Raw genomic sequence first — 25,324 nt, 5'->3', positions numbered from 1 at the left:
TCGACTTCCGACATCGGATCGCGAGTGATTGAGTGACGAGTGACAATGGAATCTGAAATAAGCAAGATGCCCACCAAAATACCACCGAAGAACTTCTCAATCGAGTCAATAGTGGGCCTCAACGAGCGCCGTTCCCGAAATAGACATTGAGAATTCTATTTCACAAGATTACGCCGGCAATTCTGAAGATGAGGACGCCAAGATACGGGATTCGAAGATGGGGTATTATTTTCAACAGAATCGGGTGCCGAATTTCCCGTTTTTTATGTCGTATGACAAGAGGGTTTTGGGGGGGTATTCGGAGGGGCAGGGGGAAGAGCTGAAGAGGGCCAGCCCTGGGAGCGTGAGGAGTGAAGTTGACAGCGACGGAGTGGACGAAAGACCTCATGGTGAGTGGTAGAAAATATTTTGAGCTCAGTTTCTTACTACTTAATTTTAACCTTATCTACTTGTTTTTTTTTACTTACCTACTTTAATTTTTATCCACGAAATCGTCTGCCGACAATTAGTTTATCGCTATCCCGCCGGGAACATTGCAATTTTCCGGGAAAAACAATCCTAAATTGCATCATTGTATTGCATCTTAGCTTACCATCAATTGTGATTGTGGTCAAGTGTACTTAAGCCTATTTCTGTATAAAAAAACTTAAGTCGGTTCAGCAGGGCTACTACGAAACTCGAAGTTCGTATCGTACCGTCCCTCTCGCTCTCGTATTAAATAGCATAACTGTCAGAGGGACCGCACGACACAAACTTCGGGTTTCGAGTTTCGTAGTAGCCCTGCAGTGGTTTAAGCGTGAAGAGGTAATAGACAGGCTGACAGACAAATTTACTTTTTAACCCCTGACGCAATAAGAGGGGTGTTATAAGTTTGACCGCTATGTGTGTCTGTCTGTGGCACCGTAGCTCTTAAACGGGTGGACCGATTTGCATGCAGTTTTTTATTTAAAATTAAGATTTCTAGCTACGGTTCTTAGACATGTTTCACCATCGGTTCAGCCGTTTTTGAGGTATTTAACTTTGAAGTGACAAAATCGGTGGTTTTCCAATTTTTTGCATTCAAAAATGTTAGTTAACGATTGTTTTAACCATAAAGATTTTTCGTAATCGGGATTTAAGTTAACCCGCATCTCCTCTCATCTAAGCTAGGTACGCAAATAATAGGTTTCGTTTAGCAAGCGTATCTTCTATACCGGGTGTGGCATGTAATATGAGCAAATAATTAAAACAGATCATACTCCTCAAACTGAACAACATTAGTTCAGCGACTTTTAAAAATAATTAGTTTTTTAATTTATATTACACTTTTAAATTCGAAGAAGCAATGTAAATCGAAATGTGTATCTAAATCAATCTAATAAGCAAAATCCTTCGATAGTCTTCTTATTGTCAAGTTCGAGAGTCACATATAAACAAAATCATAAGTCAAAAAATGGTAAAGGCTTGTATCAAAAAGGTTCTGCAACAAAATGCTTGATGTTTGCAGAGTGACAGGCGACGTCAGTTGTGTTCTAGGATGGCCTACACATTGATAGCAGTATTTCATTTGTTTGAAAAAAGGAAAATTCAAAGACTCCATTATTATTAAGTCGCTGAACTTGTTCAGTTTGACGAGGACGATCTATTTTTTAATTTTTTGCTCGTGTAACAGGCCACACCCGGTATATATAATAAATAATGTAAAATATGTATGTTGCTAAGCGCAAAACTCGCGGGAACGGCTGGACTGATTTCACTAAATATTTTTTTGTTGTTTTTGTTATTGTCAGGATAAGGTAACAAAATATTCAGTTTTTTTTTACCAGCTGTAGGTATTTCAAATCTTCCGACGCAAAAGGAGGGGTGTTATTTAAGTTAACTAGTGGGTGTGTGTCTGTCTATGTGGTCGTGACTACTAAACGGATGAACCGACCATGTTCTTTTTACAAGCTTTTATTTAGTTTCACCTGTCCCGTTATTTGTCTGTTTGTCTGTCAGTAATCAATACTTGCAAGTTAAATTCGACCAACTTCCAGTAGTCGGATTGACTTCAAGTTTTACATACTTATGTGAATTGCGTGACAATATAAAAATCTGGTATTGACATCCTGGTGGTCCGTCCAAGATCGTCTCCGCAGGACGGAACTCTTTAACGGTTAATGGCATGGACTTGAAATTTGGTACGCATATGTAGTTTGTAGACAATGCAAGTAAAGTCGACGAAAAGTACAGTCAGCAAAAAAGCTTGTTTTAAAAATTTTTTTTACCAAAAACTTATTTTGTTTGATAGCCGATTTGTTAAATTGTACCGTATCGTAACAATAACTTCGATTTCCCCCCCCGACGCAAGAGGGGTGTTATAAATGTGACGCCAATGTCTGTCTGTCCGTCTGCCTGTGGCATCGTAGCACTCAAATGAATATTGTATAGATAATGGTACGGAACCATTCATGGGATCATGGATAACACACATACATCCACATACTGACACACATGTATACATACATGTATACTCATACATCCGTACAAAATCACAGCTTTCTAGCACTAGCAATCGCTAAGCGATGTAAACTGTGGACGGACAAGGCGAAGCTATAAGAAGCTAGAAGAAGAACCATAAAACCGAATAATAAGCAGTTAACCCAATCAATGCCATTTAAAACAAACCTTTTTCAAACAAGTCCATTGTCAATTTTACGTAGCGGCGAATCCTAAAAGGATAATGACAAACATGGAGTTACTAACCAATAGAGTGACAGAGATAACAAGGGATGTGATAATTTATTGTAAAATAACAGTAATCATAAACGGACTAAAGCGATTACTTTACTCACTCACGACCATAATAGCTATACTTCATTTTTTTAGCATTATAAAGAAGGTAAACTATTTAGACGTGTCTATTTATTGAAAAACTCTTTTGAAAAATAAGTCACAGCTAATATGTAACAAAATTAGCAAGGATATATTATGATCATTTACATTCTTTTGGTATCATAAGTAATAATTAGTGTTAAAAAAAAACTATTTCGATAAAAATACCCTTTTTCTAATGTTAAAAAAACGAAGTATACGTACGTTTGTGTAAGAAAAGTGTCTTCATGCAGTTGCTCATCTCCTAGTGAAGAGTTACAGTGGTAAGAACATACACAAAGCCCGCAATTCCAACTATCACCACCATCACACTACAATGACGTGTTTTGAACTCAACCAGAGCTCATCTTCAGAGCAACAACCGTTCATGATGCTACCAGATGTAAACTATCAAACCAAAACAAGTTTCAATATGTCACTGTAAATCCTCAAATTTGAGCAAAGTTTAATTAACACTTTTTGCATAAACGTAGCTATCTTAAGGTCGCGGGTGAGAAAAATAATTATTTTAGTTCATTGATACGGACCTCCTGATTAAATAGTAACGCCTGATTTAATAAATTATATTAATTATATTAGGCAATAATCCTTAACATTTTATCATAATAGTATTGACCGATACATTTTTTATTAGGCATATCGGCATATTTACGTGTATCTATTGTTAACATATATTTTAGATTATCTCTATGTTGTTACACTTACAATACTCTCTATTGATAACGACAATAGTAAGCAACACAGAAAATAGAGGAAGGTACATAGAGAAAAATAGGTGACCTTATAGCTCTGCTTATTGTCTATCTGTCAGTCTGTGGCATTGTAGCTCTCAAACAAATGGACCGGTGCGCATTTTTTTTTACATGATACACTGTTACATGATACATGTTACATTAAAATCTGATCAGCCATTTTTGAGACAAAAACTCAACCAACTTTGAAATTGAAATGACAATGACGATGATGTGTGTGCGGATTTTATTTTTCCAAAGTGGTTAGGTTATATTTAACAAAAACATTTCTTTATTTGTTGTATGCTTTTATACTTTACCTAAATCCGGCAAACCGTTATAGCATGAGAGAGTAACAAGTATACACTCACAAGCTTCATTTAGCCTTTTATAGCGGCAACATTTCCTATTGTTATTTTTACTTATTATGTGTCATTGCTGTTATATATAAATTATTTTCTTTCTTCTTTCTTTCTTTCTTAGTGTAGTAGTAGCCTGGACTCATCTGCACTTTTCATAAGGTGAGATAGGGGCAATCACGGGTCAGTTTTATCGCTCGTGCCTAAAATACCGTGTTCCCAAAATACCACATTTTTCAAAATACACTGCCTTTCAACCACATTACTAGCTTACCAGATTCACGTTGCACCACGTTACAGAATCAAAGATTATTAAAGGAAGTGAATTTTTTGACAGAATGTATTATTTTGGACATCTCGTATACTTAATAGGTAATGTAGTATTTTTAAAAATGTGGTATTAAAATAATTACGCTCTATTGGTTTATTCCTCGATGGCTGTAAAACAGTTAAGGTTCCATAAAAAGACAGACAAAGAGACAAGGCTAAGCCGACAGCATTGTCCTACTACTTAGTTGATTTAAGTTACTTAAGCACTTCAAACAACTACCCGCATTATTTTGAAATAAATTCGAAAAGTACGAATTAAGCTGACGTGAAGAAGATACCGTAGATTCCTAGACATTATGGAATCCTATGTTGCTTTTAACTTTTAGACTTCTTTTTATAGGTTTTTTCAGTACATTATCTGTAGGTTCTTACCTAATACCTAAAGTACTATTTACTGAGATTTACAGTATTTTTTTTACTACATTTTATACCCATTAGTTTTGGAGATAATATAGGGGGAGATTCAATATGCGCCCGTTAAAAAACGGTTCTGTAATTATTTGCCGATAATATTTTTTCTGAACGATTCATTTTTCGATTGTTTTGGTTGGCAACGCATATGCAATACCCCTGGTGTTGCAGATGTTTATGGGCGGTGGTGATCTCTTACCATCAGGAGACCCACTTGTTCGTTTGCCATCCAGTCGAATAAAAAAAAAACATGGATCGTTATGTTTTTTTCTGAAACTTAATAATAATTATCTTATTATCTTAATATGTTAAAATTACATAGCAAGGACATGGTCATTTACCTACATTATTTTGGTTTAAAAGGTACTTAATACTATTTTTTAAAGCGTCTTTTAATAAAGACTCGTCAAGCTTGCTTACCGTTTTTCTAATGCCAAAATAAACGAATGCCGAACCCTAAAAAACTAGATAATCATAACTTATTATAATACAATAAAAGGCGCGTCTGGCATTACTTCAAAATAATCGTCCCTTTGATCCGGGATTACAGCACTAGGGCGGTAATCCGATGTTTATAAACTAATTCGGCATAACAATGTTTACAAAACAAGGGCGTAAAAAATGGGGTGCCCACTTAGGGACGGAATTGGTTTCAGTTAATGGGGACAGTCAAAAGGCGCGAGGTGTCAAAATATGTTTGGTTTACTCGGTGCCGTTTTGAAGCGATTACGCACGTGGTTTTTTAAATGACATTTTTACTAATAGTATCTAATTAATTGTGTATAAAATGGCCACTGTCGGGAACGTGTCAAGAGGTACCACAAAAGAAAGAAGCAGTCAAAGTTTGTTGTGAAGTTTATTAAGAATAATGGGCAAATACATAATCTACTATTTAAGCGAGCATTTCTTGTAGTGCCATGAGAGTCTGTGAATGATGAGGTACACACAACTACAAAAAGAACTGATTGCACAAAAGGCGAATGAATGAAAGGAATGAATAAATGTCAAAATCCTGCTGTCATTACACGACATGTTGTAGTTGTGTGGCACTACCTTTATATACAATTATATCATGCAATTGGCTATGTAGGCGCTTTCGGAGGTGAACAGTCGATGTAGCTGGCTATTTTTATTATTTATTTCTTATTTTATTGTTTTATAATCTGGAAAAATCCATGTTTTCGTATTTTAGCAAAAAAAACTCCATTGTTTATTATATAAAAACGGGAAATTGATAATTAGGTACGTTTATTTTCTGATGAATCAGTTTTATTAATAATAATAATAAACTGTAATTTTTGTTTGCAAATCATCAAACCAATAAATCAAAAAGAAGCATCGTTCACGCTTTAATTTTGACAAATTAACGAAACGGTAGCACACATTGTCCAGCTTCTGTGTTCCCCTTTTGTCCGCCATCTTGCCTGCGTGACGTTTGCCAACTTTGCCGCCAAAACAATTTAAAAAGAAAGGACACCATAGACAATAGTTTTTTCTTTTGTTCCTTGTTGGGCCACAACTTTTGTCTTGCTCAATTATAGAGTAGGTATTTCTGTGGCCGTAGCTAAATGAAATTTTCTCTTTTATTATATCTTTTGGTTTGTTGGTTTTGTAGTTTTACTGCTTCCACATTTTGTTGAATGCTGTGTTCTTCGAAATGGCGTTTAGGGTTTCACGGTTTGACCGTTTAGACTTTAGGCTGTCATTTGGAATTTTAAGGATTTTAGGCTGCATCCGAAGTACACAAATTTTGATTCCTGACCCACCGTGGAATGTTCTCACAGTAAGTGTCATAATGAATTCCCTTGTCAAGCAATACGATGCCACTGTGACTTTTTCTACGAAAGGGTTCTACAGTGGGTCACAATTCAGTTGGTTCGATTTGATAGTAGGTAGGTACCTAACATTTACCTACTTTGCAAACGCAGACACTTTTGGCTGCATAATGCGTTTCGTGTAAGACGCGCCAAAGTTCGCCTAATTTTCGCGAGTCATACCTACTGTATTGCTTGTCATAATTATTGTTTGTCATACATAATTTTTACCCCACTGAAACCGTAAATCTCACTAATATTACAAATGCGAAAGTTTGTACGTCTGTTTGTTTGTTACTTCATCACATCTAAACCGTTGAACCGACCCGGTTCCGAACCGGTGTTATTTAATCAATTTAATTTAACTCTTGATCAAAACAAAAACTTCCTTAATTTCTCACAATAAAGACCAGAATTAGCCTATTTTTGTGTCCCACTGCTGGGCAAAGGCCTCTCCTCTCTTGCTCCACTCCTGCCTATCAAAGGCGAGCTCCCGCCATCCCACATTATAGGCATCTAAGTCGTCCCTTCATCTCCTCTTCGGTCTGCCTCGATCGATTATATTAACATATTACTTTATTATAAAGATCTTACTTATATTTTGATTTTTAATTAACCACCACCACCACCCATCTACCACCTTTTTAATCTGCTGTTATTGGAAATAAACCTACAGTGTCAACAAAAACATAAACCCTCACTGTACCTCATAAAAATAACACATTTTAAACTCAACTCATGCATGGCTCAATACAGTAAAAATTTTGAGTACCTACCTCTTTGCCGAACATTCAATATAAAAGTATTCGGCCCATCCGTAGTGTTTCTAGATCACTTTGAACATAACAACTGCTCATCTACTTCATCACACTGGAGTTCGAACCTGGAACCTTTAGCTCTATAATAAATAACGGTCACTACGGCTATCCCATTCGACAATAATGTAACTAAATAAATATATTTTCTTTCGTCTCTCTTACTACAATATACGATATTATATTAATAACGAGAATAATAAAGCCCTGAACGCCATGTGCCGAAGTGAAATGAAAATATGATTAAAAGGTACGGCTGGGGGTACAGTGGAGGCGTAAAGCATTTAAGCGTTCTCGGAAAAATGTGAAGTCAGCTGTGGTGTAAGAACATGAAATTCATTATATCGTCAAAGATATTAAAGAGTGCACATGACCATTCTATAACACACAAGCTGAGATACGTGGTGCAGGAGAAAATATAGCGTATAAAACAACTAAATTTTCGATTTAAAAAGTAAATAAAAAGATTGAAGGTTACAAAATTGGTTGCCAACAGTCATTCCACTGCTGGAGGCCTCCCCCTTTCCATTTGTAGAATCCTTTCATTGAGGATTACTTCTGGGAATCTTTTTACAATCGTCAGTAATTTTTAAATAAGTATAAAATATTTATTGTTACGGTCCTGATTTTGCCATATCTTAATATTATTATGAAAATATAGATATACAGATAGTGTTTAGCGAAGAGAAAATTTAAATCGGTTGAAAATTGGATTTATAGTGATTTTTGAAAAATCTATATACCTGCTTTCTCAAACGCTTTTCTCTATGCAGCAAGTATGGCGGTAGACGTCACATGCCAGTATGTCTTTCTCTGTCTAATCTGGAATTTCAAACCTTTATAACGGTAAAGGTAGCTTAAAAATTGTTTTTCTATTCGATAACAGGCATTGTGTAGTTTTAATTTATAAAACATATACAAAATAGTCAAATACTGTATTGGAAAATATGTTTATATACTTACCGTAGCCTACTTTGGCCCTGAAGGGTAACTTTGGCCCTTGGCCCTGGTTTTATTACAGCTTTGAGAATATGGCTCTTTGGTGCTAATTGATCGATAAAATTTTTGTTTTTATTTTACGTTTTTATATGGTTTTTGGGCCAAAGTAACCCTCCAATAGGTCCAAGTACCTTGACCTTACGGTATCTACAATGCGTAGCAAGAATTACCCGGGGTCTACGTACTACACTTTGCCTGTCATGGGATCAATTAAAATTGTACATACAATAGGTATAATTAATTCCAGTAATAACAGGCTTAGGTAGGTAGTTCAGAAACAAACTTGAATTTAGCTGTGAAATTAAGCAAGTGAATCACAATAAGGTATATATCTGATGTGCCTTTACAGAGTTCCATAGGTCGTAAAAGATAAAAATAAAAAATCGTATACGACATGTATTGGTTTGAGTTTGTAGGAATATTTATTAAGCTTTTTTTATATGAAACATACAAAGATACCTACATTAATATTACGGACTAATAGTGCTTTATTTTCTAACTTTGTTTTTTTTTAACTGCATGGTAAATTATTCAATTTTTGTTTTATTGTGAAATTTAGTTTGAGTGTGATTTTTAGTATTTTTGTAATCTTGATTGTGTGTGTTTGCAGTATCTATTTTAAAATCAACTAACATACTTTAGAAAACATAACCTTGAATGAATAATATAAAATGTAATATACATTATTGTTTGAATTTATTCCGTTTTTATTATAAGTCACTTCACTAGCTTTGCAACAAGAAAAGTCATAAAAGTGCAAGTTTTTATATTTTACAACAAAAAACCACTTTATAACTAAAGTACAACTAATCTAATTCTGTTTTCTTATCTTTAACATCAAAAGCTTTTCATTATATCCCTGTGTATACAAGCTTAAAGCGCGAGCGAAAGAGACAGCCGATCAAGCCCCGCCCTGATTGGTGGGGATAACTGGCTCCGTTATTGGTCGACGCGTTATAGATTTTTAGTACACCCACTTGCCACTCAGTTTGCCGCTTAACTCTACCATAGACAAGACTTTTCCTTTTTAACGGCTAGTGTTTTCATTTTGACGTTTCAGTTTGAAATTTTAAATACCAGAGTTTTCTTAGTGGCCAGTTTTAATTTTCATAAATAGTTTATGAAGTGTGCTTTTGAAAATGGAATCGTTTAGAAGTTACTCAGTGGACCATAAATTGTCGCTGACCGTTGATTTGATGTCGAAGCCTTATGACGTCACTCCGCCTTCTTCACCAAAAAGCAAAGGTACCAACTACACCTTGACAAGTGCGTACGTGACACTAGGTAGAACCCTGTTGCAGACAACATTTGCCGCACTTGTCAAAAAAATAATAATAAAGGCAGCAGAGGCTTCCTTCGACAAGGTTCTACGTGTGCGTTACGACAGTTTCTATTGCTATTTGGCTTCTCTATATATTTAAGTATTCCGTCCGTACTTACCGTGTCCGCTTTTAGAATAGGATGGGACTGCAGGGCTACTACGAAACTCGAAACTCGAAGTTCGTGTCGTGCGGTCCCTCTCGCTCTCGTATTAAATAGTGTAAGTTTCAGAGGGACCGCACGACACGAACTTCGAGTTTCGAGTTTCGTAGTAGCGCTGCTGGTGCATCGATTTATTTTCCATCATAGGAAGTAGAGGGTCAGCAATTTTTTGCGCAACAGTTATTCACAAAAATAATAACTATGTCAGCAGACCCAGGGGGGCGCCAATGGCTATTATATTGCGTTTAACTTTACTTGCCCGAATTTCATTTGCTATACCATCGTATGCCATAAAATATATAGAACCGTGCTGTTTTCAGGATTTGTTTAAATGTCATCATATAAAATGCAGTAGGTTAGGTTAGGTTAGTTTAATATCAACTCTGAAGAAATTGCTATATCAGAAATAAATTACTTTATGGCAAATAAAAATTCTAGAAAACAATACATTCGGGCATATGAAATTCGGGCGAACGATAGAGAACCATTATATTGTCCAGCAATAGCTTGAAACACTAATTTTGTTTCACGCTTAAGAAAATCCCAAAAACCTACCCCGTGCATAAAAATAAACTAAATAAAGCTAATCTTTTTATTACATTCGCGTAGTAAGTACATTGTTAGTGTAAGCAAGTGAGTTGACCATGTGTTAATTACCATTAGGAATAGTTCACACTTGTTTTCGATTTGGAGTCGTTTTGTAACGCTGTGGGAGGTGACCTCGATAGTTTCTTTACAAAGATACGCCTACGTCCTACGTACCTATTTCAACGCACACGTAATACCTACATTATAGGTGTTGGCAAATTAGGTACGTACCAATATTTTTAGAGCTCATAATACTCGGCTCTTGGACTAAGTACGTTTAAGAATAAAACATTAAAAAAGTTCATGTTAGTTTTTGGAGAAAATTCGGGGAAAAAATTTGCTATCAGCATGTTAATTATGAAAATAATTAGTGCAGACAATGTTTAGCGAGAAGATCGAAAAATTATCTCTATCTATATATATATATATATATATATATATATATATATATATATATAATCGTATCGTCATGCAAAGTTCCATATCTCAAAAACGGCTAAACCGATTTTGATGAAACATGTCTAAGAACCATCGCTAGAAAACCTGCTTTCAATTTAAAAAAACCGCATTCAAATCGGTCCACTCGTTTAAGAGCTACGGTGCCACAGACAGACACACATAGCGGTCAAACTTATAACACCCCTCTTTTTGCGTCGGGGGTTAATAATGCACTTAGGTACCTACTCTATGTAATGTTGATTGAATATTGTAGTGGAATTTAGCACGTGTAATACTTTCCCTAAAAGACTTCATCAATTTGGACTCCTTAAGCTTCATAATAAAGCCTACATTTCCGTATAAGCTGTGTGGCTGTTTTGTCGTTTATAAAAAAATAATTGTATTGAGTCAATCTCGATCGATAGCACATCTAAGCTTTTTGAACCCCTGAAGCAAAAAGAGGGGAGTTATAAGTTTGATAACAATGTCTGTCTGTCTGTAACATTGTAGCTCTTAAACGGATGAAATGAAATGAAAAAAATGAAATGAAAATTTATGGCGTATGAATTAAGGTTTAAGATTGCAGATACATATGCTTAAGCGTAAGTTTCACTTAACCCTACCTTTACAGGTGTACACGCAGTTAAAAAATATAATCTAAACCGTTGCGTGAAAGCGAATTTGAAAGAAAGCCCTGATACCGAAAAGGTACAGCCATTTTTGATAACTTTGAAATGGCAATTCTTTTTAACGTTTCTAAGTTGGTTAGCTTATTTTTGAAAATTCCAATTTTAAAAGTCCTTTACGCGATTATTTAAGTCCATTTTCACAACAAAACCTAAACAAACCACAATAAACATCTTAGGATAACATTCAGGTAGCTAAAACTTGTTTAATACTGTTACAAAAACTGTCTCCATCAGCAACCTGGACTTTATTCTGTTTAGATAAGATGCTACAGTTTTGTAAGATAACTTTTCGAATGGTCAAGTTATCTTTGCCGAAACGTTTAAGTAATTATGACCTTTTTACAACCTCTTTGAGGAATGCCGCTTCTTTGTCGAGGTAATGTTCGAAATCTTTGGTACCGTTTCACAATAATTTCGAGTTTAATATTTTTATTGATGTTTTATTGCTATACACCGTTAGGTTTCGGTAATCGATCCATAAAAACTACAATGGCTTTATGGCTTTTGAGGTACCGTCTGCTTTGTCTATGGTTTGAAAATGCGACAGTTTAAGAAGAATGTGATTTTAAATAGCTATTTCTTATTAAAGGATGCATTATGAAGATGTAAGTTGATGTTAAATTTGTGGGCTGGCCAAGTGGTTTTAGAATGTTTTTACACGCTTTTATATACTTAATTTGTAATTTTTGTTTAGGACGCAGCTTAGAAGTTAAATTTAACCTATTTGAATTATTTACTAAACTAATCGGTCGCCCGACTAATTAGAGAGAAAGAGAATAATTTTTTGCACATATTTGAAAAAAATAAAAATAAATTAGAAGGAAAACAATAAAAAAAAGAGTCAAAAACTAGAATCACTAGAAAAAGGTTGCCTGGAAGAGATCGCTCTTAAGCGATAAGGCCGCCTATTGCTTACCTTGTAATTTTCTTTCTTGTATCTGTTTTCTGTATCGCTTACTATTTCTGGTGTACAATAAAGAGTCATTGTATTGTATTGTATTGTACCAAAATCAAGAAAGAATCAGAGTAGGAAATTCGATTGCTCTAACTAATAAAGCACAAGTAACTAAGCAGTTAAAGATGCTACTTAAACGAATAATAAACATTTCAAAACTAAACATTGTATGTGTTTAAATTTAATTTTTAACTTTGGCGAAACCCTCACGATCAAAGGCGAAATTCACATTCGTCAGTTAGAGATAAGCAGAAACAAATCTCGATCCAATGACATTAATATAATAGTACTTATAGAATATAATATAATAGAATAGACATAGTTGTAAATGGACAATAGCGTGGTATTTTTTATTGATGAAGGTATTCATACTTTGATTAAAAATTAAAACTACGTACGGATGTAGTGCTTACTTAATATCGCATTTTATCGGTAAAGTGTCTATCGTGCTCTGTCAATTTGTACACATCGTACAGTTGTACACGTTTTTCATTTTCACGTTTGTCTCTCTAATAATAATAAAGTTCCATATAAATGAATATGGATATGATTGACACTTTGGGTGCCCTCGCATCCCAACTGTGATCCGACTTCTCTCGATGGAAAACCACTAAATACTACATCTGGATCACGGTATTCGGTTATTATAATCATATTGTACCGTTCCACCATTCCATTTAACCGAGGCTAAGCTAAGGTCAGAAATCTTACAACCTTAAATGCTGGCTTTATTCGTATTACCCGTCAGTGTCTTGCAGTCACACATTCTTACTGCCATATTATCCAATTCACACGAAACAAGGAAGAACTTCCCCATTCGCAGCAAAAGCCGTGAACATACGCCACCGCAACAATTAACCAAAATGGATTATGCTATCAATGTTAAATGATTCAATTACCGTCAAATAAAGTAAACCCGACCGCAGCTGCCGTACGGACAAAAGAAGAGCGCGTGAATCAATCTATTGTCTATGCTTTAGAAAAAGTTAACTGCGCGGGTGGATTCGCGCCACAATTTGACAAGTGGCCATTTTGGAACGCGCGCGTAACCACAAACTTAACAATGCTGTTGGGCGCGGCGCTACCGTTGCGCGCAACCATGAATTTAGTGTGACGAACCATTAGTTCAGCTCTTTGCCGGCGGTAAAATTAAATTGGCAGCCCTGTAGGGGTCGAGAACGTAATACGTCTTGTCAATTGGGCTTAAACTGATTTTGTTTTTATTGCACCATGCTCCCTACTGAGATATTTATCTTCATTGGATGGATGGTGACTAGTAGATACGAATTTTATTATGAAAATTGTGTAGGGGAGCGTGTCGGGGGACGTTCGTAATTGGGTCCATGTCGGATAATTGTTCGGCAAATGGTGTAAATTGTTTTGATTCCTCGGGGATATGGATTCACTTAGATGTAAATCACTATTTTACAATCTGCTTTTTTAATTCATGCAGATTTGATTTACTTATTTTTACAATGTTGTTTAATATCATTAAATTGCGATTAAGATTTCGATTTTATTTGATAATATATAATATGATAGAATAGAGTAGGAGTTAGCTAGTTCAGAGAAAACATATTTTTTTCCGAGCCGGTGGTAGTTTTTTTGACGTAAACAAGTGCTTTATAGCCTAATAATAAATTTAGGCCCTTAATTAAATAAACATATTTTTAAATTTGAAAACATTAAGCGTTAAACGTAAGGAAAAGAAAAACAATTTACTTTTATTCTTGTCACAATGGTGTAAAAAACCTACCAAATAAAAGTCAATCTAATTTTTAGCTACTTAAAAAAGACATTATTATTTCTTATCAGTTATCAGATCTAATTCACTATTTTCATCTTAACAACCGTAAAATGATTTTCATTTACTATAAAACGATAATGCAACATCAGCCCGTTCCGATTTCAAATCAGCGTAACGATCTGACCAGTAACATGGCCATAGACAATAAACGCATTAAGGGGACAACACACGACACAATTACCAACGCGTGCCAGGGGCAAAGGCAATCCCAATAATGCCAAATGCACGATCGGTTACAAGGGCTATCGGGCTTAAATTGAACGCAGCCACTATTTAATTAAGCGCTTAGCATTTAATTGGCTGGGGCTTTCGATGGCATTTATTGCTTTTGCTTTATGACACCAATTAGCTACCTTCAAATACTGTTAGTTGATTGACTTAGCGTTTTAAAGATTTAAAGGTTTATGACAAATTCTTTACGCGTTTAGACAATTAGGAGGATTCTTGGGGTTATACCACGGTCGGATATAGTCTTTCAACTGAATTAGCTCTGTGGCATATGCGTGCCTGCGATATTTAAAGAAATTGAAATTTTGAGCTATGGTAGGCGATTAAGATTCGACTATTTACGAGTCTGTTCTCAAAGCTAATGTTAACAACTTGTGTGGTGTTGGTAGCAGTTGAATTTTGCTCTCGTATGTGACATATGTTAAGCACACAGAGACTAGAGCAGGACGCCATCTATTCGGTATTACCAGTCGATTCATCATCATCATCCCAACCTATATACGTCCCACTGCTGGGCACAGGCCTCCTCTCAGAACAAGAGGGCTTGGGCTTGGATTTCATGTGCGGAATTACATTTGAAATTTACCACGAGCTTTGCGGTGAAGGAAAACATCGTGAGGAATACCTGCATATACCTGCGAAGCAATTCAATGGTGCGTGTGAAGTTCCCAATCCGCATGTCGATTACTGAGACATTTAGGTACCTCGTTTTTAGCTTGTGTGACATTCATTTCGGTTCTTTATATTATAAGCTCTATGGCCATAACCAAATCATTAGACCGATTGCACAGCGTGCTAACTTCGAACCGTAGTCTATGGTCGTTAGGTGTATGCGACGTGTGAAAAGGATGGTTTCATAACGTACCTACTAATACGCTCGTTTGTTTGTTTCTGGTGTTCGAAATTTGAAATTCGAACTTCATGTCGTGCCACCTTGCTCACACTTATAATGTTTTATACAGATGTAAGTAAGTAGGTAAGCAAGTTTGTTTTATTTGCATAAAATGTGGTTAACAATGGATCTTAATACAAAATTATAACAATCATACATTTAGCTGTCGCATATATGATTTGATACGAACTTCGAATTTTGGACAAGCTATAATCCGCGGGCTCCTAATGAACTGAAATTCCACTATTTTGCTCAATATTCCACAAATTACACCGTCGGTCTTCAATACGAAGAACACCGGTGTCAATTTTTTTATTTTTAAAATTAGCGGTTAAAACTTTCGAAATTTTACATGACATTCAAGCTCTAAGTAAATACATTGTCCGCCTTTGTACAAGTATCTCAAAGTTTGTCAATTGTGTTTTGTTTCTTTTCTTTTGTACAAAAAAAGTTTACATACATACTGTTTTTAGTTATCGAGGCAAAGTATTATTGAGATCTACTTTAGAGCTGGACTCTACATCCCGAGTATTCCCGTGATACAATGTAATTTTAATAACGAATGAAGACCCAAATACCCGCGCGCGTTAAAATACAAATTATGGAGAAAAATGCACATGATGACATTTTGTAGCTTTAATTTGATAGTGACACAATCCAAAATAAAACGAGCGTTAAAATTGAACTTTGATTTAATAGTGACACATTTCATAATGTACTGCCCTAGAATTGAGTTGTGTCCCTATTAAATGAAAACAGCGTTTTCTATTCTCTTGATAGTTCTGTGGATAGAAATGATATTGTGCTCACCTAACAAATCATCACCATCTCTGCACACACTCGTTGCTGTCCCCAATTAGCGGGTGTCGAAACAAAGCGCAGGCGTGTCGACATCATTCGTAACGCGACATTACCCGTGCCCATTCATTCGCTCCTTGTAGGTATTCAACGATGTGAAATTCAGCGTTCGGTATTCATAAGTATGATTAAGTGTATCCAAACTACGACTGTAAAGATTTCTATGTGAACTGAAGAACGTGGTTTGTCTCATAAAAACTTTTTAGCCTCGTAAGCCTAAAATTGTTGCTTAATATTGTTTTTATTTATAAAAAAGTTTTGTTCTTCTGTCATATGAAAGAGATATCTTTTACGGTAATTTAAATAAAGTAAATTAACGTTGTTATAAACACGTGGCAATATTGCCTTCTGTTAATAAGTTTCATAGTCTTATTTTAATTAAATTAACTGACTGTGACTTTTGATTTAAGAAAAATATTTGAGAAAATTGGAGGAGGCCTTTACGTCCTTAATAAAGAAAATAACAATTTACATGCAACAAATTAAATAATTGTAATAATATTTATTTCAATTTAATATTTTACATATACAGTTTCAGCACTTAGGTACATTACCTTAAAACTAAAGATAAATCTAAAACTAAATGAAACAGAAATTCTAAAACGTCAAAATGGTACATTACCTTAAAACTAAAGATAAAAAAAATAAAAAACAAAATTCAATAAAATAAAAAAAAAAAAATGAATTAAAACAATAACAATAAATAAAAAAATAATATTGTTATTAAATAAAATAAAAATAAAAAACATATAATTGTCTAAAATATCTTTTATATAAATATAAATTTGCAATAACATTTTATATTGTAATAATTAAAAATTCTAATAATTTCATAATTTATACTACCAAATCAATAAATGTCTCATCTTTTTAATTGTAATGTTTTGTTATTTATTTTAATAATTTAATTAAATTCAATTTATAATATTAAATCCATTAACTTCTAAAAATAAAATAATAATAATAACATCTAAAATATTAATCATCAAATGAGTTTTTTTTTAGTTGTATTGCATAAAGGAAGCTTATTATTATTATCATATATGACTTTTGATTATTGAAAAATATTTCTAGAGATTACAGAATTATTATTGATGTTTGACGTAATACATACCTTCCTATAAATGCGGAATGTTTACATTTTGCGAAGGCGGAAGACAGTAGTAAAAAAATGACAACACACATATTTTTGATTCAATACTGTAAACATTGTCAGTTGTATCCACGTTCAAAAACAATAAAAATAAAGTTGTTGAAGCTCAAAACGCGTTCAATGCCAGCACAAAACTAGAGTGAAAAATAACCTACTTACTACTATTTTTCATAAGCAAATTAGTTAATTGCCATTAAATTAATTGTTTTAAGTGCGGCAGTTACAACATTAAAATTTATTTAAGTCGGTTATAAAGTGGAATGATCTTCCGTTCAAAAATGGAACGCCGACGGAAGCCGTCAAACGGAAGCTTTTTAAAATCTTGTTTCATTTCCTTGTTCTTTTTTCGAAAATGTCAGACACACGCCATAACAGCGCAGCTGGTGACCATAGAGTCACAGAAAAGGTTAGATCAAAAAAAGGTTTGTTTGACAACACGCCTATTGAGTCGAAGGAAGCTCGGCTAGACAGTTGCAAATTGATCGAAGTGTTCTGTCGCCACCCAGCATGGGAACGACTCAAGTGGCCAAGACGCCACCGATCTAACTAAAAAAAACATCATGTGTTCAAAATACCCAAGTGGTGATAAATTTCAATAACGATGTCTTTAATGTGACTGCCGTTTTTTCAACTAATTTTATTTAAACTCCTTTAACAAAGAACGGCATCTACGAGTCAATGTAACCAACATCATCATTACAGGAACAAGTTTTAAATTTAGAAGCGTCTTAATTCTTTGACCATAGACAATGGAGTTGAAAGCGTTTTAACGGCCAGTGTCAATAGCGCGCCGCGTTTAAATTTAGAACCACTTCAACGACTAATCAGATCTGTAAAGTCGGCGGTTCGGTGGCACTTTTTCTTAATTGAGCGGCGATCGACTGAACGCTTCGGTTTCTTTGTGGCTAGCTATAATGGCGGGAGAAAATATACATGGGAAAATATTTAATTAGACAATAGCTTATTTGTGTTTGCTTTGTGTTAATGTATTCCTTTTGAAACGCTGGGCGCGTTCAATTAGCACCTCCGCTACCGGTTTCGAGCTTGCCTCTTTTTTTTTTGATAACTCAATTCCATAGACTAATTAGCTTTTTTTAAAGTATCGCGGCTTGCTTTGTGTTTTTGGATACAAGTAGTTTGAGTAATTTAGATAATATGCTGTATGAAGTGCGTACTTGTAACCCTTTATGAAAGCGGTTGCGTTCGAACAGATAGTAATAATCGGTCCTCTGAAATTTAGGGGTTTTAAATTTGGAATCTATTTTTGAATTTGGAACGTTCTTTGTCCACAGAGTCGCTAAGCCCGCAGTCGGAGCAGATGACAAACCCAAATTCTGTGCCATCAGACCCAAATATAAGGTGAATATTCCATGTTTTGATATTTTCTTCCCTATTTGAGCCTTTTTGTCAATTAATGTAATATCTCAACTATGTAGTTATTATTAACTGATAAGTGGTATGTTGGTAAATAAATATGTTTTGTTTTATCAGAACTTTTTTTGCTAAAAGAGACAATGTATGTCCTAAGTGATAAGAACTATAAAAGTGGAATAGAATCGTCGCGCGAGCTACACGCTAAAACTAAACTAAAACACGATAATCACCATCATCCCAGTCAAATACGTCCCATTTTTTGGCACAGGCCTCCTGTCAGAATGAGTGGGCTTGGCCAGTATTTGCCACGCGGGCACAATGCGGATTGGGAAACAGTAGTCTGTCCACTAAATATGGTTATCCCCATAGCTCCAATAAAAGTGAATGAAAATATGTACATACATACCTACTCTTGGCATGAGCCTGCTGCGTTTCAAGCAGAGATGAGCGAGGATACGTTGGATCACCATTATCCCAGCCTATATACGTCCCACTGCTGGGCACAGGCCTCCTCTCGGAATGAGAGGGCTTGGGCCGTAGTTCCCACGCGGGCCCAGTGCGGATTGGGAACTTCACACACACCATTTAATTGCTTCGCAGGTTTGTGCAGGTTTCCTCACGATGTTTTGCTCCACCGTAAAGCTCGTGGTAAATTTCAAATGTCATTTCGCACATGAATTCCGAAAAGCAGAGGTGCAAGCCGGGGTTTTAACCTACGATCCTCTGTTTGAGATGAGAGGCCATAGGTCAAACCACTCGGCCATCACGGCTTCAAGAAATGTGACTGTCATGAACCTGCTACCACCATCTTGCTCGCTAATCCTGCCGTGAAGCAGTGCTTGCACCGTTGTGCTTCGGCGTGGATAGTACAGGCGGTGAAATTACTGGCACTTGAGGTATTCCATCTTAGGCCTCTAGGTTGGCAACGCGTCTGCAATACTCCTGGGGTTACAGATGTTTATGGGCGGCGGTGATCTCTTACCATCAGGAGAACCACTTGCTCGTTTGTCATCCAGTCGAATAAAAAAAAAGGAAACGCTTCATTTACCTATCCTCACTTCGCTAAGCAGTTCCCAATAGAGCTAAGCCGAGTCAGGATCGATAAATGAACCGATTCTATTGGTTCATGACAAACACACACCCACACACACACACACACACACACACACACACACACACACACACACACATCTCTAGGAAACGCAGCATTAGCCGTGAAAGCGAAACAAACATACATTCACATTAATAATATTAGTAAGGTTGTATTGACGTTGTGTCCAGGAGGTACCGGACGGCGTTCACGCGGGAACAGCTTGCCAGGTTGGAGAAAGAGTTCTTCAAGGAGAACTACGTGTCACGCCCGCGCCGCTGCGAGCTAGCCGCGCAACTTAACCTGCCCGAGTCTACCATAAAGGTAAGCCATCGCTTGATCAGCCAAAGCCATAACAGTCTATGGCGTGCATTGAGGGTAGGCGCTAGTTTTGCCTACCCTGCGGCGAAAACTACCAGCTGAACCAGTGGCATAGCGTGAATATCAGCCGCCTGGGGCGGAGGAAAATTTTACCACCCTCTTGTTTAGGTTTTAAAAACTATAGTACCTATCTTACAAGATGTCAATACATTATTGTACGGTCATGGACTTTAATTAATGGGCCACTCACTATGAAATCATTTCACAGTTAACGTCATAGTGACATCGCATTAAATAACAAGGAAAATCGTAATGACTTTTCCTTTGTAAAGGTTCCATGGGCATGAATTAAAGTCCTTCAAAAATTTAAAATTAAACTCCCGATTTCGTCACAGTATAAGTAATAGAAAATGCTAATTCTAAACAATCCCAATTGTAGGTGCGAAAAATGAAATATATTATTATCTAGATATAATTCAGTATTATTTATTATGTAATTTTGCCGCCCCCCAAAATTGCCACACGGGGCGGACCCCCCCGCACCCACTACGCTATGCCACCGCTGCCTACCCTGGAATTGACCCACTGTACGCCAATGATGATGAAAAGACTTAACAGTCTTTCCCCAGCCGGAAGCCGTCTACTGGTGAATATAGGCCTCCCTTTTAGAACGCCACAATGAACGACAACTCGCTACTTTCATCCACCGGTTACCCATCTCACGATGTCCTCAATCCACCTAGTGACCTACCAGCCAACGCTCCGTCTTCCGGTTCGTAGTCGCCACTCGAGGACTTTTCTCCCCCAACGGTTATCTGTTCTTCGAGCGATGTGGCCCGCCCATCGCCACTTCAACTTGTAGACATATTTTTCCAGCTATTCTATCGCGCAAAGAAACTCTAAGCATAGCTCTCTCCATAGCTCGTTGCGTAAGGTCTTTTACATGACTATGTTTTCCCTTCAATTCTCTCCATTTTCTCCTGGGAATTTACTAAAGTCCTGGAATTTCTGAAAGTAAACAATGTTTCAGAATCGCAGGGAAAGGGTACATAATTAAAGGACCATGTGTATAGTCAAAGCGTAACATCTAACAGTCAGTTTTGTCTATGCTTAATCATAATTTAAACAAATTATTTACAAACATGTCTTTTAGCGACTCTCTAATTAGTGAAACTGATAAAACATTAAATTATTATAATTGGTCGCGTTGCGTATTCAATTGCGTACACTAACAGTTGCGTAGTTCATTCAAAGCCCACACTGTGACCTAATGAAAACGGCCTTTGTCAATTACAGTTTCAGTGACAAAGCTTTCGTAATGCATTTATCACGCACACGACATGTACCAATCACGCGAACTAAATCGCAAAGTTAACGAAAAAAACGGGCACTAAACTTTTTTTCTTCGAAAACGCGGTTACGCTATTCAAACAGCACCACAGTCAACCGCATTCGTAAATTTGTGCCAGTATTTGCATTGTCTATGACGCGTAAACTTGTTTATGGTGAAGTATGATGCTTCAATTAGATACTCAATAATTTCCATCACGAACGTTTTATGGTTGCTCGATAATTCGCAGAAATCACGTAACTGACGTGTGAACAATGCCGTTTGAAACAAACGTTTTGTTTTTAAAATGCGAACGCGCGCCGTCTAAACTTTTAGCAGCCAGTCATAATCTCGTCTAAATTCGTTTTGTTAGTAAACGCGCGGTTCGATTCGGAATTCTGAGCGGCCAGTCATAATCTCAATTATCACTTCGAAAAAAAAAGAAAGCAGCGGTCCGATATAACATGTGTTTTTATTGCTCCATTCGAATTTTACATTCACGCTAATTTGTCGACGTGCATTAATAAAAGATACCGACCAAATTATTCAGTAGCTCGAACGCTAATGAACATTAATGCCAAAAAGAACGGAACCCTCAGTGCCATAAACCGGCTATTAGTATGTATATGAAAAGACTTCATCGGTTGTCTATGGTCGAGCATCTGTTTTATGGCGCGACTATACCAATTAAAAACTATTAAATTAAACCGTGGCTACCACATGATGCGTCGTAAAAATCAAGATTTTTTCTCGTTGTTTGTTTATTGTGATGGCTTTTTATAACGCTCTATAAACGCCGTTTCTCTTTCACGACACACGCGCGTTTTAATTTCGTTCGCACTTCATTTAAATTTTATTATCAATACAATTAACAGCTTTTTGGGATCAAAGTCAAAGTCTTAAAACGCGATGATCGTGTCTATGGTTTCGAAATGTCAGTGTCATTTTGCGAGAATTCCCTCCAATTAGCGGGTGGCGGCCATTTTGAGGACAAAAGAGGTTTTAAGTTTTACGCGCGAAAGGCTTTGTTTGTACTTTGTATTGCGAAGGGCCATTAGGCCATTATTTTGTGATGATTTTAGACGCTCCGTGCAAACAGCTTCAGTGGAGGTTTATTAGTGTTTTAGTGCTCGCCAGAAAGTAAACATCTGGTGATTTCTCTTCGCGTGTTAAATAATGAATAACAAAGACCTTGACGTGCAACAAGTTGAGTTTTACTTTAAAAATGGAACCAACGGTATGATTCGAACTTAGTCGTGAGATCTTTTTATAAAAAAAAAATGTCTTGAAATAGTCTCGTAGGATCCACGTCAAATTTAGATTAGAATTAGAATTCAAAACACCTTACTAGGGATAGAATAAAGTGACGAAAAACGAATTAAAGCTCTACCGTGTCAAGCGAATTAAAGCGCGAATTCAACTCGTGAGAAACTCATTAGAAATCTACCTATAAACAATAGCTTCACACTCCAAAAGGGGAAAGAAACACTTTACACTTCTTTGTTCGAAGCTTCGTAAAGGAAATTCAATATAAAATGTGTCTGACCATTTCTCTTTACGCTGTGTAGCGGAAACAAAGTATGAGTCATTTGGATTAGTCATTCGTATTTTATAAGACATGCACTGGCAAAGTTGTTTGGTAAAACTGCGATGAGAATACAGGAAAATATGGTTGGGTAAGTCCAACTGACTACCCGCGTAGATGTATTGCCCAAAGTTTTAAATTCCGTTCAACTTCTAGACTTATTTTGATACCTTCTACGTAAAGTTCTTAAAGCTGGTCATTGAAATTTGTATGAAATCCATTGCGACACGAAAATCAAGCAATTCATTGTGTGGATATTTCTCGTGTCACAACGGTACATTTTCTAGTCAGTCGTTCTGTGTGGTTTACCACCATTTGACGTGGTCTAGCTTTTTGATCCTCGTTGGTAGACATCCTACGCTGCGCTTGCCGATCCGCGGTCTCCATCTCCATTCGAATAAATACTGGGATATTTTTTTTATTTCGAACTCATATTTTAATAATTAGTCAGGATTCAGAATTAGTTAATAGGCTTCCGTTAATGTTAAAATAAAAATAAAAGCAAAACAAGGGAAACTAGAAACACCGAACGAAGGCACGCACCGGGATAATATCTCTTACTATTTTTCTGCGTAGCACATAGCTACGCCGTAGCACCTCTACGAGCTACGAATCGCACCATAAAGTTCAAAATTATTATGAAACAATCTGTTTTTCTATCTAATAATAACGAGTTTTAGATACATTTAGACTTAAAATGAGACCATCATTAGTCGATAAGTCGAAGACTCCACATCCTAGTGTTGAATGGTAAAATGCCAGAAATAAATTAAAAGTTAAATAGTATAATTTGAAATAATACAAGAGAAACACTTTCCGGATCTAAGTAGCGTTTGTACGAATTATAAAATATTCCACGATAAAAAATATCCTGTCTTTCCCAGGGTCCCAAACTAGGGCTTTATTTAACGTGAACAGGGAACAAACAGACAGACAGAGTTACTTTCCCCGTTTGTAATATTACTAAGGAAGTAAGGACATCATTGCTAACCAGTATTCTCTTTGCAGGTATGGTTCCAAAACAGAAGAATGAAAGATAAGCGTCAAAGAATAGCAGTAGCTTGGCCTTACGCAGCTGTCTACAGCGATCCGGCCTTCGCAGCGTCTATCCTACAGGCAGCAGCTTCATCCGTAGGCCTCCCTTACGGGTACCCCTCGCCCGCCCTCCTCCCCCCTTTCCACAACCCCCAACTCATACCCGGCTCGTACCCGTACCCCCCCTACCCCCGATACCCGTACATCACCCCCACCACGCCGTCACCTGTCAACCCCGAAGCGACGTTACGACCACAGTACTCCAATTTCAATTTGAACGTTGACAAATAAGCGTTTTTATTTATTTATTTATTGTATGAATGCGAGGCTATGTTTCTAGGAGGTTTGTCTATGGTTTTCGACTCTGTCATTTTTAAAAAGCTAGTTTTGGCGCGCAATTTGACGACAGCTGTCAGATTGAAAAAAAATGAGCGGCTCGAGTTGATTCTCAACCCGGTTTAGAACTGGAAGAAAAATCGTGCAAATCGGATTAGATTGTGTAGTCCAATTTGAAGTGGTTATTAATTGATGAGAGCCACTATCTAATACAACTTGCACAATTAGTCTCGCAGGTCCAAACTGGGCTTAAGAAATTATATACCTATTGATAAGAATAAAAAAGACATTATTGTTACAAAAGTGTGTACTCCATTCCATTTTGTTGTATATTTTTTTTCTTTACATATTTAAGGGTGACCACAATATTGTAAGAATACACATAGAAAAACTAATACTGCTAAAATGGATTTTGTTTTATAATTAATACTAATTAACATGGTGTAAAGAAATAAAGACCAAAATACGAGTATTCCGACGTAGAAATAACCTAGTATCCTTCCGCGCGAAACATTACCAGTTTAAAAAAATTAAGGCATTTTTTTTGATATTTAAATTTTTTTGAATAATCCTTTCAATGTAACTTTAACAAATGTATTTTTTTTTGCGAGAAGGAATTGAATGAGCATGAAAGTAATAATAATAGTCTATGATTTATAGCTATTTTCGTATAATTTTTGATCGAGCGAATTTTAATGTATTTTGTTTCCCGTTAATTAATTAAGAACGTTTGTTAAACTAAACCATATATTTTTACCCTAGCAAAAGTAGAAATATCCTAAAGTAAAGTTGAATCAAGTATTCTTTTTTTTGATAAACATGTCTTATACACGGAAGTAAAGAATTCGAAC

At 36.1% G+C, this 25,324-nt stretch overlaps 1 protein-coding gene across 1 annotated transcript; it reads left to right on the top strand.

Moving 5' to 3' along the window:
* On the top strand, positions 1-25,324 carry eve (homeobox protein even-skipped). Its single transcript, XM_074108547.1, is given in 5 exon segments — positions 1-131; positions 133-389; positions 18,695-18,761; positions 20,058-20,190; positions 24,111-25,324. Coding segments are annotated over 5 exon segments (861 nt in total). The 5' UTR covers positions 1-45; the 3' UTR covers positions 24,429-25,324.

The sequence above is a fragment of the Choristoneura fumiferana genome, chromosome 27, assembly GCF_025370935.1.
Source record: "Choristoneura fumiferana chromosome 27, NRCan_CFum_1, whole genome shotgun sequence".
NCBI lineage: Eukaryota > Metazoa > Arthropoda > Insecta > Lepidoptera > Tortricidae > Choristoneura > Choristoneura fumiferana.
The sequence above is the reverse complement of the archived record's forward strand: the minus strand, read 5'-3'. Positions and strand labels throughout refer to the sequence as shown.